At 44.3% G+C, this 15,475-nt stretch overlaps 1 protein-coding gene across 2 annotated transcripts; it reads right to left on the reverse strand.

The window, feature by feature from the left end:
* Positions 1-1,286: 1,286 nt before the first annotated feature.
* LOC114780027 (phospholipid scramblase 1) lies at positions 1,287-5,910 on the reverse strand. 2 transcript variants are annotated; one of them, XM_028967551.1, is made up of 7 exons: positions 5,829-5,910; positions 5,420-5,494; positions 5,303-5,345; positions 4,981-5,201; positions 4,730-4,891; positions 2,415-2,576; positions 1,287-2,330 (listed from the first exon to the last, which is right to left on the reverse strand). In XM_028967551.1, exons 2-7 carry the CDS (start codon positions 5,486-5,488, stop codon positions 2,301-2,303), a joined length of 687 nt encoding a protein of 228 aa, XP_028823384.1. In that variant the 5' UTR covers positions 5,489-5,494; positions 5,829-5,910; the 3' UTR covers positions 1,287-2,300. The 2 variants fall into 2 exon arrangements, with proteins under 2 accessions (XP_028823384.1, XP_028823385.1); XM_028967552.1 differs by having other exon boundaries at positions 4,981-5,214; positions 5,829-5,840.
* Positions 5,911-15,475: the final 9,565 nt, after the last annotated feature.

The raw sequence follows: 15,475 nt of genomic DNA on the forward strand, positions 1-15,475 counted from the left end.
GCGCATGCTAGATCCCTCCAGGCTTCCCCAAACTGCAGCGAACGCAGTTTATAGCCGTCCCCACTTATGCCCCAGTGGATAATGGACCCAAGCCTATTCACGCTGAAAACACAGCTCTTTCAGACCAACCCCCTACCCAAGATAATGCAGTAAACCAAAGGACTATCTCTAAATAGCAATATTCATGCTGTCCTCTTAAACAACCTGACCCTGATTAAGTCATTAATAATGGGTGTATTACAGATGCATGTGCCCTTAATGCAAAACGCATTTTTGTTGCCACACTTCTTATGCAGGCCAGAGATGTAAGCGGTCTGTAGGGAAACGCGCCGCACATCGCAGCTCCAAATTCAAGTCAGATGTTTTCTTAATGTAAAAACTACTAAATGACCCAGAGAACACTGTTCTTGTGTGGCTATGTGCCAGTTTATTTGACCCGAAAGTTTCCATTACGCCTTAATTGCAACACAGAGTGGTTTGCGTCACCGAGAGGGAGGAAGGGTCAACCCCGTTTATCAAGCAGCAACAGGCTGCTTTGTTCTCCAAAATTACAAGGACTGATTCATTCCCTTGTAAATGCATTTATGCTCCCATCCAGCTGCAGCATGGACTTCAGTGCACAATTACAACATAATTAAGTATTTACTGCCACTTTAAAGCTCTGTACACAGAAGGGTGATAACTGAAATCCTAAATGTGAACGTGTGGGAAATGCCTCAACGTCACCAACATGAAACAGTCAAGTGCCCAAACTAAGTCCATGTGATTGCCGGCGCTCACGGAGGTGCTCCAGACTCTTCAGTAACTGGATGGGAGACCTCTTTGGAAGGCATGCTGAATTTGTTCTGGCTTCCAGAGATTTGTGGCCCCAGTTCGCAGGCTTGTCCTACTTAGAACCTTTCGACTGTGGCCTCCTAATAATCCCTTTTATTGAACAGACTATATGGCCCCATAGCTGGTGGGTGCAGAACATTAAAATGGCTTCAGTCACACCATCCAACCAGGTGGAAGCTTATATAAATGGAAGAAATTATTATTATTATTATTATTATTATTATGTAGAGCTTTTTTTCCAGCATCTCAATCTTCCCCATGATGTGAAATGAAGCAAAGAAGCAAGCAATTAGGTCTTGGAAAGTTAGCAACTAACTAGCAAGGCAACTCGTCACATGTTATATTTCAGATAGAGCTGGAAAATGCACTCCATCCTCAATAAAAAAATTGAAACACATTGAAACAAAAAAACCTTTTAAATCATAGCAATGAAATGACTTCTTGAGCACATGAAAATATATGGCTATTTTATTACAAACCACCAAGGACAGTGCATGTTCGGACTACATTCAGCATAATATCAATCTGCATTTTTGTCAACAGGCATTGCTGATTTTGGATTTCAAAAGTTCCATAGTGTTAGTTGCATGCATACCTGAGTCATTTTGCAAATAAATAGCTTAAAAAAATAACAACACAACAACTGAACATAGATATAGTTTGGGATAAATGAACAGTGATAATAGTAGGAAGAGTTTTCATGCCCTCTACTGTTAATCTGAAAAAATTACATACAACTATGCCAGTGGTGTTTGTTTTTCCCTACGTAGTTCATTACCTAACATGGTGTTATTACATCTGGATAATAAAAAAAACATGTGCTCAATATGAAGTTACTTTTGTGAAATTATACAGCAATGTGAAATACTGTATCCCTTATGTAAACTGATATAACAAGGCAAATGCAAAGTGATCCTTTGCAACATGGCCAACATCTATATGGCTAGTCCATCTGCATGCCAAGGACTGTTGAAATAAATGCACATAATTCAAATGTAAACAAATATGCAAAAACCAAAGAGGTACTGACATTAAAAAATATATGTCTACATAAATATAGAGCTGTGATTTGGTAACACGTTTGGTCACTGTAAGTGCAAAGCATTTAGATATTTTATTGTATTTTTTTGTTAACTGGATTTCTTTTAATAACCCGGAAGGGTGGATATTGGCCAAAGTACCACACGTTACACACTATGCACTACCACAAATAAATCTTAATTCTGCGGCCAACGTTCAAAGTGGCATCGTCATTACCAGCTTCTCCAGCATCACAGCAACGTCCCGTGATGAAGATCTACATCTACAGCAGTACAGATACTGGTTCACAGTCAATCGAGCTCCCGCTTGTCCTTGATGTACCTGTTGTAAGAGTGCAATTGAGACCTTGAGACCGCGGTCTGAGGGGTTGGCTTCAGGATATTTGCTGCTCATGACAAATCCACAGCACCTTCTTCAAAACTGTATTAGTTATTTGTTTCAAAGAACATGAAGTCCTGAAAGGAGAGATCAATTATGAGGTTGCATGTTCATACCCATCAACAAAAACACTCAATGCAGCATAAAAGATTGATACTTACAATCAGAAAGCAGGCTCCGATCATAACAGCCTTCATCCTAACATCCAGGTCCAAAGGAAACTGGATTCCAAAGTTGTCAGTATCTGTGAAGGCCTCCCGGAGAAGCCCAGACCACTGCTTGCTGATTTTGCCAATTTTGTTGACTTCATCCATGGTGAGAATCTGCCATTCCGAAAGAATACGTAGTTACGCAAAATATGAAATGGTGTCGCCAACAAACTAATACGCAAAGGCTGCCTGTGAATGCAGACGATCAGCTCTGTTTTAACGCCCTCTGATGGAGACGATGGGTTGTGCCCACGTCTTTAGACTGCGGTGGGCTTGCGGCCCATTCTGTGTGAGTCCCCACCCTGAGGCCAGTGTTCCACGATGGCACTGGCAGCGACGACCCGGCTTACGAGTCAGCGGTTCTGGATAGTGAGTGTGACTGAGAGCGGTTGGCACCCGCACAACTACAATCTGTTCAGACGCGAAGATCCAATTTAACTAACACGATCACAAGCCGAGAGCCCTTAGAAAGTGTCTCCATATGTGTATTGTGGGATTGGATAATCTTACATACAAATAAACTTGTTTCCATTTCCGAACACAGAGCTGTTTTCCTTCAGCAAGAGGCAACATTTCTCAGATGCTTTTTGATGGTTCTTCAGTATGGTCCAGAATTGCATAAATGCATTTGGATCTCTCACCCAAATCAGACATACTGCAAGGTCTGAAAAGAATGTATGCACTTTTAAACAGTGATGACACGGGTCTGGTACATGGTAATAAGCCTTCTACTAATAATAGTCATAGTTTTGTCACAGAAACAGAAGTCTTCATGAGATAAGACCTAAGACACGTCTTTAAGTATAGACAAACATAATTCCCACTATCCCACTCACTCACTGTCCATCACAGTTTATTCCCTTACCATGCCGGGACATTAGGCTGGCTACCACAAAACGATATGCAGCGTGATTAATCCTAGACTGATCATGTATTTTTTAGAATAACACCACCAACAACACAAACCAAAAAACCTTGCAAAGCCTTTCCCTGCACCAGAGAAAGGTAAATCTAGTTTTTAACCCTACAGCAATAGTGAAAAGAGGCGTCATTTTTATAAGCAGGCCATGTTTCAGGGGTGACATCTAATAAGAATTTTTGGTCTTTAGTTTCATATATACATAGATATAGACCAATACTCGAAATTAGAGCAAATGGTCCACCAAATGGTAAAGCTTTACAGCCATTATTAGTACCAAACGTCTGACTGTTTTCATTAATTAATCAAATTAATTTTCCAAAAACGTATGTGCAGCTTCTCTTTGCAATACAGAATGTCCAGGAAAGTTGTTCTTTTGGTTATCTCTGTTTTTGCTAATAAATCACAACTATTAAATATCAGTTGCGCAGCATAGAAAATACTCTTAATCCTCTCAGTCATCTAACGCTTCAATCACAGCCAATAACTGTTATGCACTGATTCCAGGTTTGAGTAAGGCATTCGCTTTGCTAGTATTAAGATGAGATAAAGCAAAATAGCACTGCAGGAAACTATGTTTTCACAGTTTCGACAGCAGGCTCTTACACCTCTAATTTTTCATGATTACAAAGCCATCAGAGATATCAGAGCAGAGCAAACCTCCATGTTGCTACATGCATGTTGCATCTTTACTTCCTGCGGAGGCTGAGGAAAGCCATCCTCACCACCTTCTATAGAGGGACCATTGATAGCATTCACTGTCGGGTTTGGGAAGTGTACCACATCGGACCAAAATTCCCTACTGCAGATAGTGAGGACAGCTGAGAAGATCATCGGAGTCCCTCTTCCCTCCATAACAGACATTTACCGCTGCATCCGGAAAGCCACCAGCATTGTGATGGACTCTACACACCCCTCACATGCACTCTTCACCATCCTACCATCCGGAAAAAGGTACCGAAGCGTTTGGGCCCTCACTGCCAGACTCTGCAACAGCTTCATCCCACAGGCCATCAGACGCCTGAACCCTCAGGGACATTACACGCTGGACTGACACACACACACACACACACACACACACTACCTCTTATATTGGATCATATGATTTATTATTGCCCTGTTGCAATATTTTTACTTTGCAGTTATAATTCATTTCACTAGTTTAGTGCTGTCTGTGTGTAACTTTGTTTAATTGTTCAATATGCTACATGTAGCACCAGCTTCTTCGCTGACATGTATGTAGCTGAAATGACAATCTTCAATTTCAACTTCATTATGCATGTTATTAGATCCACAGTCTTTTTATGCACGGGCCAGAGTGAAACCTGAGACGTTAGAGGGGTCACACCTCAAAGTCCACGTCGGGCAGGCAGCTCCAGCCACAGAAGGGCCCGTGCAGTTTCAGGACTGGCTCACGGTGCTCATTTTTGATGACGAACTTGGGGATGAACGGGTGCCACTGCTGGACGACATACCCCACCGTGTTTCCCGGGGGGGCCTGGATCTCCAGCTGCACACAAGGGAACAAGCGAAACGGGTTCCACAACGTGACCAAAGGCCAAAGCTGTTGGGTGACAGGGCGGGGGGGGGTGGTCTTACCTCTTGCAAGCAGCAGGGAAAGAAGCACGACATGCATTTTAGCGGTCGAGTGACGGTGATGACTTCCTGCCCAAAGTTGTCAAGGACACGGATGACAAATGAGCGAAGTGGCCCGCAGCACTGGCGGCTGAGGCAATCGTTTTCCTCCACAGCGTAGAACACGTTCTGGCCCATCGAGTTGCGGATCTCATACTTGTTGTTACTCTCGAACCCTACCAGGGCTGCATCACAACACTAATAGCTGTCACAATACGGCCATACATGCTTCGTGACAATTTTTTTGATTTTTAAATATCACCAGAAATTACAAAGTGTTACCAACCTTCTATAATTTCAACCTTTTGCTTTATCAGCAACTGGTCGATCTGGAAGGACGCAGAAGCACATCAGTAGGGGGGGGGGGGGGAGGCCTACAATGAACTTTTGTGATGTTGCTTACCTGGGTGAGGTACTCCAGACCAGGTGGGCACCCTGGAATTCCGGGATTGGGCACCATGTACATGTTCATCCTTTCCTGGAGACAGGCGGACAGATGCGCGTGACCAAAGGAAATCGCATCCCTGTCCCCACCGCCCTGTCCCCCCCTCAACTTTAGTCTGCTCGAGAAAAGTCAAATTGGACCGCGGTGTTTCAAGACCTGTAATGTGTAATTCCGACCAGATTCTAGAAGCGGATCACCACAACAAATCGGATTTAGCCTGTTTAAGGCGGCGCGCAACCAACTGAACGGTATGGCGGAGGGGAAAGAGGTTCGCAAAACAAGACACCAAAAAAAATATATATATATACACACAGCGCGAATAAAACATGGATAAAAAATCATTTAAAAAAAAAAAAGAAAATCTCACCCAGACGTCTCCCCGCGAGGCAGATAGCGGGCCGTCAAGTGTTCTATGGGCCTGTATTAAATGAAATATCCGATTGGCCCGCGTCATCCCTGACTCCGCCTTTAAGAAGGTGTGGCGTGACAAAGATCGTTTTCGGTTCAAGACGTTCAACTCTCCACTGGCCGTAGTTCCGAGTGCGGTCCCATACATTGGTGCGCTCTGTGATTGACGCTCCAGGTTTAAGCAACTAAACATATTTGACAGGAGCACAATTGTACTATTTAGTCATTGCATAGTTTTGTTAAATAACGTGTTAAGTTTCGAACAAGCCTGCAAGGCAGAATTAAACTGTGGTAATCAAATCCGCGGATTCATTATTCAGCACCACGAGTCCTATTCTTTACTATAATTACTTATAATCCCACTAAATATTCGGACATAATCATATTTGCCTAAGTTTTCTAGAAGTTTACGAACACTTTACACGAGCTCTGGGCAGACCATGTGACTGAACACGGACGGAAACGGCAGATGCAGGTTCTTCCTTTCACAGAAGTTCTTTGGCGTCAGCCGTCTCTGAGAATAGCTCCAGGCCTCACAGTCAGAACCAGTTATGCTCCAAATTAGGCGCCTCTTTCCATTTCGAACTCCTTCATTTAGTACGTCGAGGAAAAACTAAAGCCATGTGACCAGATAAACTATATAACTTACTGCTATCTGAAATCTAATAATTCTAATTAGGGTGGTAGTAGCCTAGTGGGTAACACACTCGCCTATGAACCAGAAGACCCGGGTTCGAATCCCACTAACCACCACTGTGTCCCTGAGCAAGACACTTAACCCTAAATTGCTCCAGGGAGACTGTCCCTGTAACTACTGATTGTAAGTCGCTCTGGATAAGGGCGTCTGGTAAATGTAATTGTAATTATTGTTTTAAAAATATGTGGAGTGCAGTAGAATGTGATAGCATGAGCTGAGACCACACAAGCCATAGATTACCATTTAGATTATGTTTTGATCGGGTCATATTTGTGTGGTAAAAGGGGAATAAACAAATGTAAAGAGAAAGAAAATTATTAATGCCCTGTTTACATTTTTTATTAATCCATAGGTTGACCTAGAGGGTCAGTAGCTTCCAATAATGGCCTCCAAATAATTGAAGTCACGTGTTCCACCCACTTCCATGGCCACAGGTGTGCAAAACCAATCTCCGAGGTGTGCCGACCACATTAACAAACATTAGTTAAAGAATGACTTCCTTTGTTCTCTTTCAGTGACGATCCTGTGTGGCACGGTGATAGGATGTTGTCTCTGCAGTGTGTGAAATTTCCTCACTTCTAAATTTTCCACAGTGAACCGTTGGTGGTAAAGTGGAAGTTATTAGGAATGTATAACAGTGGTTTGCTGTCGCCTCACAATAACTAAACACACAGCCATTAATGTTTAAAAAAAAAAGTGAAGTGATTGTCACACGTGATACACAGCAGCACAGCACACAGTGCACACAGTGAAATTTGTCCTCTGCATTTAAAAAATGAGTACACCCCTAAGTGAAAAGATCTTCAACCTTCCCAAATTCCCACACCACGCCTCTGCTGCGTTCCCTCCACTAGATCCCAGTAGCTGCACGCATCAGATTCAAAATACTGACGCTGGCCTACAAAGCCAAACATGGAGTAGCACCATCCTACCTCACAGCCCTTATTATACCTTATTAAACAGTGGTTCAGGATGCATTTCACTACATGCACTGCTATAACTATGCATGTGATGAATCAAACTCTGAAGGAAGGAATTTGATTTCTGGTCGATGGTGTCTCTCAAATACAAAAGTATAAAATATAAAATACTATCTTACATACAGAAAAATTTAAATATGACAGAAATAATACCACATAAAGTGCAGTTGCAATGCTGTAGGTGTTGCAGTGTGTAGCAGTGTGACAGTTCAGCTGTTTAGGAGGGTAATGGCGTGGCGAAAGAACCTTCACACACCACTCAACTGCTGCTTTCCCTCCACTGGCTTCCTATAGCTGCCCGCATCAGATTCAAAATACTGATGCTTGCATCACCAAGGAAGGGTCAGCACCCTTCTACTTCAGATCCCTCATCATTCTCACCACTCAGTAGTACCTTGGTTGCTCAGGATTGGAACCCGTCGGTTATGAGTCTGCTTCCTTACACACGAGGGCACCATTTAGGAGTCTGCTCACTTTTGTTGCCAGAAGTTTAGACATTACTGGCAGTGTCTTCAGTTATTAAGTGTCATATCATCATTGTTGTGCCAAGGAAAGATACAGTAAAATATGTACAAAAATATGAGTGCTGCACTCACTTTTGTGAGATACTATATATATATAGTTAGTGGATGTCATATATACAGTGTTTGTTTCACTTCAGTCATTTTGGGGATAGAGATGCAATTGTATTTGGGTGATAGACACACCCCATTTTGTGTTTTCCATGTAATGGTCTCATTGTGTACAGGTGTGCCTTATATTGGGACAAATACCAAGAAACCACCTTTCACAATGTGGCATCAATTTCAATGTTCTGTGGGTATAAAAAGCTGGTATTGTGGCCTAGCGCTGGCCTAGTGGTGGCCTAGCGGTTAAGGACGTGGCCCCGTAATCAGAATCCCGATCCGCCAAGGTACCACTGAGGTGCCACTGAGCAAAGCACTGTCCCCTCACACTGCTCCCCGGGTGCCTGTCATGGCTGCCCACTGCTCACCAAGAGTGATGGGTTAAATGCAGAGGACAAATTTCACTGTGTGCACTGTGTGCTGTGCTGCTGTGTATCACAATGACAATCACTTCACTTTCACTTGTCAGTAAGTCATTCCAAGTTCATCAGTCAAACAGCAATGAACATGCAACTTAACGGACACTTAATGGACGAGCAGCGTCACATGGCTATGCCGCGCCTTCAGGGTGATGGCATGAAGTCAGATGTGGCTCATGAACTTGGTGTGTCTCAAAGTGTCTTCAGCAGACTTGCATCATGACACAGAACTACTGGTAGAGATTATGACAGACCCAGGAGATTCACGAGTGATATGCAGCAGTGGTCTACCATCCTGTGTCATGTCAGCGTTGCTGGAGAAGGCGAGGTGAGCGATACGCTGAGGTCAACATGGTCCCCAGGGTTTGCTTTGGTGGAGGAAGTGCAACAGTTTGGGCATCACCAGACAGCACGAAACAGATCTGTACATTGCTCATTCACTGCACATTCTTACCTCAGAGACATAGAACCCACCATCATCCCCCAGTTCCACCAGCACACCCCCAACTTTCTGTTCATGGATGATAATGCTCCACCACATCGTGACAGAATTGACTTCAGGAAGTTGGAGTGCCTCTTGTGGTATGGCCATCAATGTCCCCTGACCTGAACCCCATAGAGCACGTCTGGGACCAGTTGAAGCAGAGACTGAATGATTGTACCCTACCCCCACGTGACCTGGCAGAACTGCATGTAGCACTTGTGGAAGAGTGGAGCGTATTGCCTCAGAACAACATCATGAGGGTAGTGAGGAGCATGAGACGTCGCTGTCAAGCTGTCATTGACCCGCTACTGACATTGTCAATTTTTGTTAATTGGGGATATTCCTAATATAGTCAAAATTTGGGGGTAATAAATGTTAAACTAATGAAAATGGTGTTTCGTCTCATACATTATTAGTAATATCAAAGGGAACTTTTATTTATTTCATTAAAACTCAGAGCAAATAGGAAAATAACTCATATAACCATCTACAGGGAGCGCAGAATTATTAGGCAAATGAGTATTTTGTCCACATCATCCTCTTCATGCATGTTGTCTTACTCCAAGCTGTATAGGCTCGAAAGCCTACTACCAATTAAGCATATTAGGTGATGTGCATCTCTGTAATGAGAAGGGGTGGGGTCTAATGACTTCAACACCTGTCACAGGGGGAATTCCATGACATACTTGCAGACATACTTTGGGCGTGGGGATAAGCCGTCGTACCGGTAGAGGACACTGGGCGAGCGGGGCAGGAGGACCGGAGGCGCCTGGCCGGCGAGGATTGAGGACGCAATGGACGCGCTGCGACGCAGCAGGGAGTCAGTTCGGGATCTTTGAGAAGGACCGGGGCAGAGGAGAACCGGAAGACGGCGGGTTTCAGGATGATCCGGGATTTTGGACTGGACGGGAGTAGGTCTTGGGCGGCAGGAAGGTGGGGGAGCATGGAATCCCGTCTTAACCGATGGGTCAGGTAGGTTCAAGGTCAGGGGCAGGTAGCCAGGAATTTCCGGTCGGGGTTCTTTTCGTGGTTTCCAGGGGATCAGGCAGTTCTCGAAGTCGTGGGCAGGCGAAGGTCGTATTTCAGGAATCACAATTATCTTAGGTCGGGGGTGAGAGAGCTAGCGTCTCTGGTGAGTAAACTCATACAAAGAGCGGGCGTGTCTCCTTGGGGTTACCTCACTTTTAAACTTGCCACCGCCCGCTTCCATTTCCTCTTCCGGCAACTTCCTTTCCTTTGGCAAAATGGGTCAAAAGAAGGACTTGACAGGCTCAGAAAAGTAAAAAATAGTGAGATATCTTGCAGAGGGATGCAGCACTCTTAAAATTGCAAAGCTTCTGAAGCGTGATCATCGAACAATCAAGCGTTTCATTCAAAATAGTCAACAGGGTCGCAAGAAGCGTGTGGAAAAACCAAGGCGCAAAATAACTGCCCATGAACTGAGAAAAGTCAAGCGTGCAGCTGCCAAGATGCCACTTGCCACCAGTTTGGCCATATTTCAGAGCTGCAACATCACTGGAGTGCCCGAAAGCACAAGGTGTGCAATACTCAGAGACATGGCCAAGGTAAGAAAGGCTGAAAGACGACCACCACTGAACAAGACACACAAGCTGAAACATCAAGACTGGGCCAAGAAATATCTCAAGACTGATTTTTCTAAGGTTTTATGGACTGATGAAATGAGAGTGAGTCTTGATGGGCCAGATGGATGGGCCCGTGGCTGGATTGGTAAAGGGCAGAGAGCTCCAGTCCGACTCAGACGCCAGCAAGGTGGAGGTGGAGTACTGGTTTGGGCTGGTATCATCAAAGATGAGCTTGTGGGGCCTTTTCGGGTTGAGGATAGAGTCAAGCTCAACTCCCAGTCCTACTGCCAGTTTCTGGAAGACACCTTCTTCAAGCAGTGGTACAGGAAGAAGTCTGCATCCTTCAAGAAAAACATGATTTTCATGCAGGACAATGCTCCATCACACGCGCCCAAGTACTCCACAGCGTGGCTGGCAAGAAAGGGTATAAAAGAAGAAAATCTAATGACATGGCCTCCTTGTTCACCTGATCTGAACCCCATTGAGAACCTGTGGTCTATCATCAAATGTGAGATTTACAAGGAGGGAAAACAGTACACCTCTCTGAACAGTGTCTACTTCCAAAAACATTCAGCTTTGATATTAATGCGTTTTTTGGGTTCATTGAGAACATGGTTGTTGTTCAATAATAAAATTATTCCTCAAAAATACAACTTGCCTAATAATTCTGCACTCCCTGTATAGTGAAATGGTCTGTATGCCTGCAATGTTTGCAACACTGCTGCAGGTTTTTATATCTGAAAAATTGAAGCATTAAAATTGGATCACAAATATGATGACAAGTAAGTTTATATGAAAACTGAAAATATGCAGGCAGTAGGGTCACAACCTGTCTATTCTTGTATCCATGGTGGAGCTGCTAATGGCAACTCTGTGCCACTTTCTAAGAGAGCATCCAGTGTGAGTTTTTCAGCAGGATGTATTGCTGTATGAATATGCGGACGGTGGAGTTAAACGTCCTGAAAGGTGCTTTTGAGTCAGTTTCCCTGGAAGATACTTCCAGCACACTGACAGAATTGTAGCATTCATGGATCCTCTAAGTACTATGCAGGAGTCATTGCCAATAAAAATATTGTTAGTTAAAAAGTTCTTTAAGAAATTCAACTTGGTTACACATTGTTATTGTATGTTCATGCTCAAGGTGTAGAGTGTTAAAGGGTTAATTTACTTCACTTTGATGTGAAGGTTCTTAGGTGATGCTTGGTGTTTAGGACACTTCTGTGTTGCCTGCATCAGCTCCACAACAGCTGAGCTTTGTGTCAAGGCCACCTGCACTTACACCGGGGGTCACGACACACCGGGGGCGGGCACCCGATTCACCTCATTAGGCCAAGGACAGCATGCTGTCTGGTCTGCAGGCTTCAGACTGGATAGGGTTCAGCAGCACCACATCTGCGCCAGGCCATTTATTCCAGGTAGACTTTATCTCTTACTTCATTTTAAAAAAGCAGGTGATGTTACGTGTGGTGGTAGAAAAAATCTCATTCTTCTTTTGAACAAAGTTTTCTCTTAAGAGCACTAAAGTCATAGTTGTAGATGCATAGATTTGCCATACCATTATGACAGGCCAAAATATCCTAATTATAATGACACATGGAAGTGGGTGGAATGTATTAGGCAGCAAGTGAATGTTTTGGACCAATATAAGGATTTGAGCAACTTTGAGCTATTTGTGTTTCCAAGCATTTGATGAATGCTTCTGTGAAATGGTCTGTGTGCCTGCATGGTTTTCTACACTGCTGCAGGTATTATATTATAAAGTAGAAGCATTAAAATTGGATCACCACAACCAATTAATAACACATTAACTTATATTATAGTGATTCATGTTTTTATTTTGACAGCTCTTTTTATTTCTACATAAATACATGTAGAAATTTGGTCCAAAGAGGTCCACTGCCGGAACCCATCCTGGGACTCATACACTCACAGCTTTCCCCTAACAAGGGCAGAGCATGCAAAGTCCATGGAAGGTCCTAGGCAGGGTTCGAACTGAGTTCCACCGTGCAGCTTGTTTGGATGAATTATTTTCTTCACATTTACATGCATCAGCAAAATCTCATGCTGAAGTAACCCACTCTCTTTGGCACTGTAGCTAGAAAGGTTCCATTCAATATACTCAACCAGAATTCTCAACACAGGAAACCAGCAACCATCAAAAACATCATGAACATTGTGACTGAACAGGGGTAACAATGAAAATGTGGTGTTTGCAATGGCAAAAACACAAATGCAGAAGGGAGTGGAAAACCCTTCAGAACAGGTGCAGATGCCAATGAGGAGACATGTACAGGTGTCACGGGTGGGCTGGACAAGGCATGAAGGAGGACGCATTCGCACGATCACAGGACAGGGGTTTAATACAAACTTCACAGGACAAGGGAACATTAACACGCACAATGACCCGACGGCGAACAGACACGAACAGGATAGCTTTATACAATTATAGAAATAGACAGCAGGTGAACACGATCAGGGAACATTACACAGGACTAACAGGAAACTCTGGTCCGGAACCCCTGCGGTCGGAGGACAGGACGCCGGTCCCCCACGGACGAGCCGTGCTTTGGCCCGGGCCTGACGCCGCAGGTGCAGGACAACCGCCACTCGTCCTTATGGACTTCTCCCCCCGTTCATGGACCGTTTTGTGGGCACTCCCAGGTGGTAGTGCCTTTGAGGGAGGGGGTACTGTCATGATCCGGACCGGGGTCACTCCGGATCCGGAGTCCGGACCGGAGTTTCATGTTCGTCCTGTGCAATGTTCCCTGATCGTGTTCACCTGCATACAATGTTACTTGTGCATACAAGTAACATTAAATATAACAATAACATTAAATACAAGGGTATAAAAATAGGCATAATATATAAAAACACAATATAAAAATAAGGGCACATGGTGGAGAGTGCAAACCACGTAAACAATGTGAACAATGTAGTGCAACAGAGCTTGTAAGGTGTGAAAAGTGTAAAAAGTGTCAGAGCAGTCTTGAAACAGACTGAGTAGTGTGAGGTAGAAAAGTTTGTGGGGCAGAAGAGGGGAGTGAGGGGAGTGGGGGGAGTGGGGGCAGAGCCGGGAGAGAGTTGAGCTTCCTGACAGCCTGATGGGTGAAGCTGTCCTTCAGTCTGCTGGTCCTGGCCTGGAGACTCCGCAGTCTCCTCCCTGATGGCAGCAGGCTGAAGAAGGTTTGCGTTGGGTGGGTGGGATCGGCTGCTCTGCCGAGGGCTTTTTTGGTGAGACGTGTGCTGTAGATGTCTTGGAGGGAGGGGAGAGGGACACCGATGATTCTCTCAGCTGCTCTGACTATGCGTTGGAGAGTTTTATGGCAGGACATTGCAGGCTCCAAACCACACAGTGAAGCAGCTAGACAGGATGTTCTCGATGGTTCCTCGGTAGAACATGTACATGATGGGGGCTGGTGCTCTTGCTCTTCTAAGTTTGCGGAGGAAGTAGAGGCGCTGCTGTGCTTTCTTGGCCAGTGCAGTGGTGTTTTTTGTCCAGGAGAGATCCTCAGTAATGTGCACACCCAGGAACTTGGTGCTGCTCACTCTCTCCACAGATGCACCGTTGATGGTCAGAGGAGCATGCTGAGTATTTCCTCTCCTGAAGTCAACAACAATCTCTTTCGTCTTCTCCACATTCAGAGAGAGATTGTTGTCTCCGCACCACGTGGCCAGGCGGCTCACCTTGCTTCTGTAGTTGGACTCATCCCTGTTATTAATGAGACCCACCACAGTCGTGTCATCCGCAAACTTGATGAAGAGGTTGGAGCAGTGTGACGGAGTGCAGTCGTGGGTCAGCAGAGTGAAGAGAAGGGGGCTCAGCACACACCCCTGAGGAGCCCCCGTGTTTAGAATGATAAATGTAAAAGACAATGTTTGAAAAAAAAAAAGAATGTGTATCAAATCAGCATTCGTTGAGAATATAATGTTATTTAATTATGTACTGCATTGTCTACTCCAGTCACCTCTATACTCTGCCTGTTTCTGAGAAGGAGGGAATTTATTTTTCGTTATCAGTGGTTAGGGTTGGTACCCTAACCACTTTTATATCACCAGCTAAGCAAATATTACACATCACATTGAAGTTTCATCTTTGCTTTTGAGGCAAGATGCTGTCCTAATCTCAAGTTTGTCATGCTCACGATCTCCTTGTTCGAAGATGTTGTTTCCCATGGTGGGATGACAAGGTAACCAGTGCATCTAAATGCAATGGCACCTTCCTGCCGCATGAGGGCAGTATTGAATCAGGTTTCAGACTACGAGGTGGCTGGGCAGGAGTGGGAAAAAAAAAAAAAAAAAAAGCTCATCTGCAAACAAGCTCTGTTAAATTTACATGAAAGCTGAACCTCTCATTTGCACCCTTTTTTTTACATGGCCAGCTGGGTCACAAAACATTCAAACCCGCTCCGTGTCATGCCGAGGGCAGGTGATGTGTGTGTGTCTGGGAGCATGTAGCTCCTCGAGTACAACGGATACCGCGTGCGGATTAAAAACATTTGTTCTTACAAATAGCTTGAAATGACACTTGTGGGCTTGCTAAGGTTATTTTAAATAATAAATGGTTCCCTTGAATGCAATTATTGATTTCTCTGGGTAACACTAATGAGAACAAATGACAATGTCATCTCATATGAGCTGACTCTTCAAACAGCCGAACGAAGCAGGAATATGTAATTAATAAATGAATAATAAAATTATGCAGGCAGCCTCTGCATAATTTAGGCTAGATTCATCAGCGTGGCGCTCGCTTCGTACTACCTTTTCAAATGAGTGGGTTGGAGTGGTTTTTAAGGCAGAGAGGCTTCTGCTGCCGACGC

Source organism: Denticeps clupeoides, chromosome 2 (assembly GCF_900700375.1).
Source record: "Denticeps clupeoides chromosome 2, fDenClu1.1, whole genome shotgun sequence".
Classification (NCBI taxonomy): Eukaryota; Metazoa; Chordata; class Actinopteri; order Clupeiformes; family Denticipitidae; genus Denticeps; species Denticeps clupeoides.

Bases quoted from the DNA above. Each gene is read 5' to 3' on its own strand.
- LOC114780027 (XM_028967551.1), bottom strand. From the start codon at position 5,488: ATGAACATGTACATGGTGCCCAATCCCGGAATTCCAGGGTGCCCACCT. The intron at 5,202-5,302 runs GTTGGTAACACT...GTTGTGATGCAG, and splicing joins AAAGGTTGAAATTATAGAAG to CCCTGGTAGGGTTCGAGAGT. The intron at 4,892-4,980 runs GTAAGACCACCC...CCTTGTGTGCAG, and splicing joins TTCCCTGCTGCTTGCAAGAG to CTGGAGATCCAGGCCCCCCC.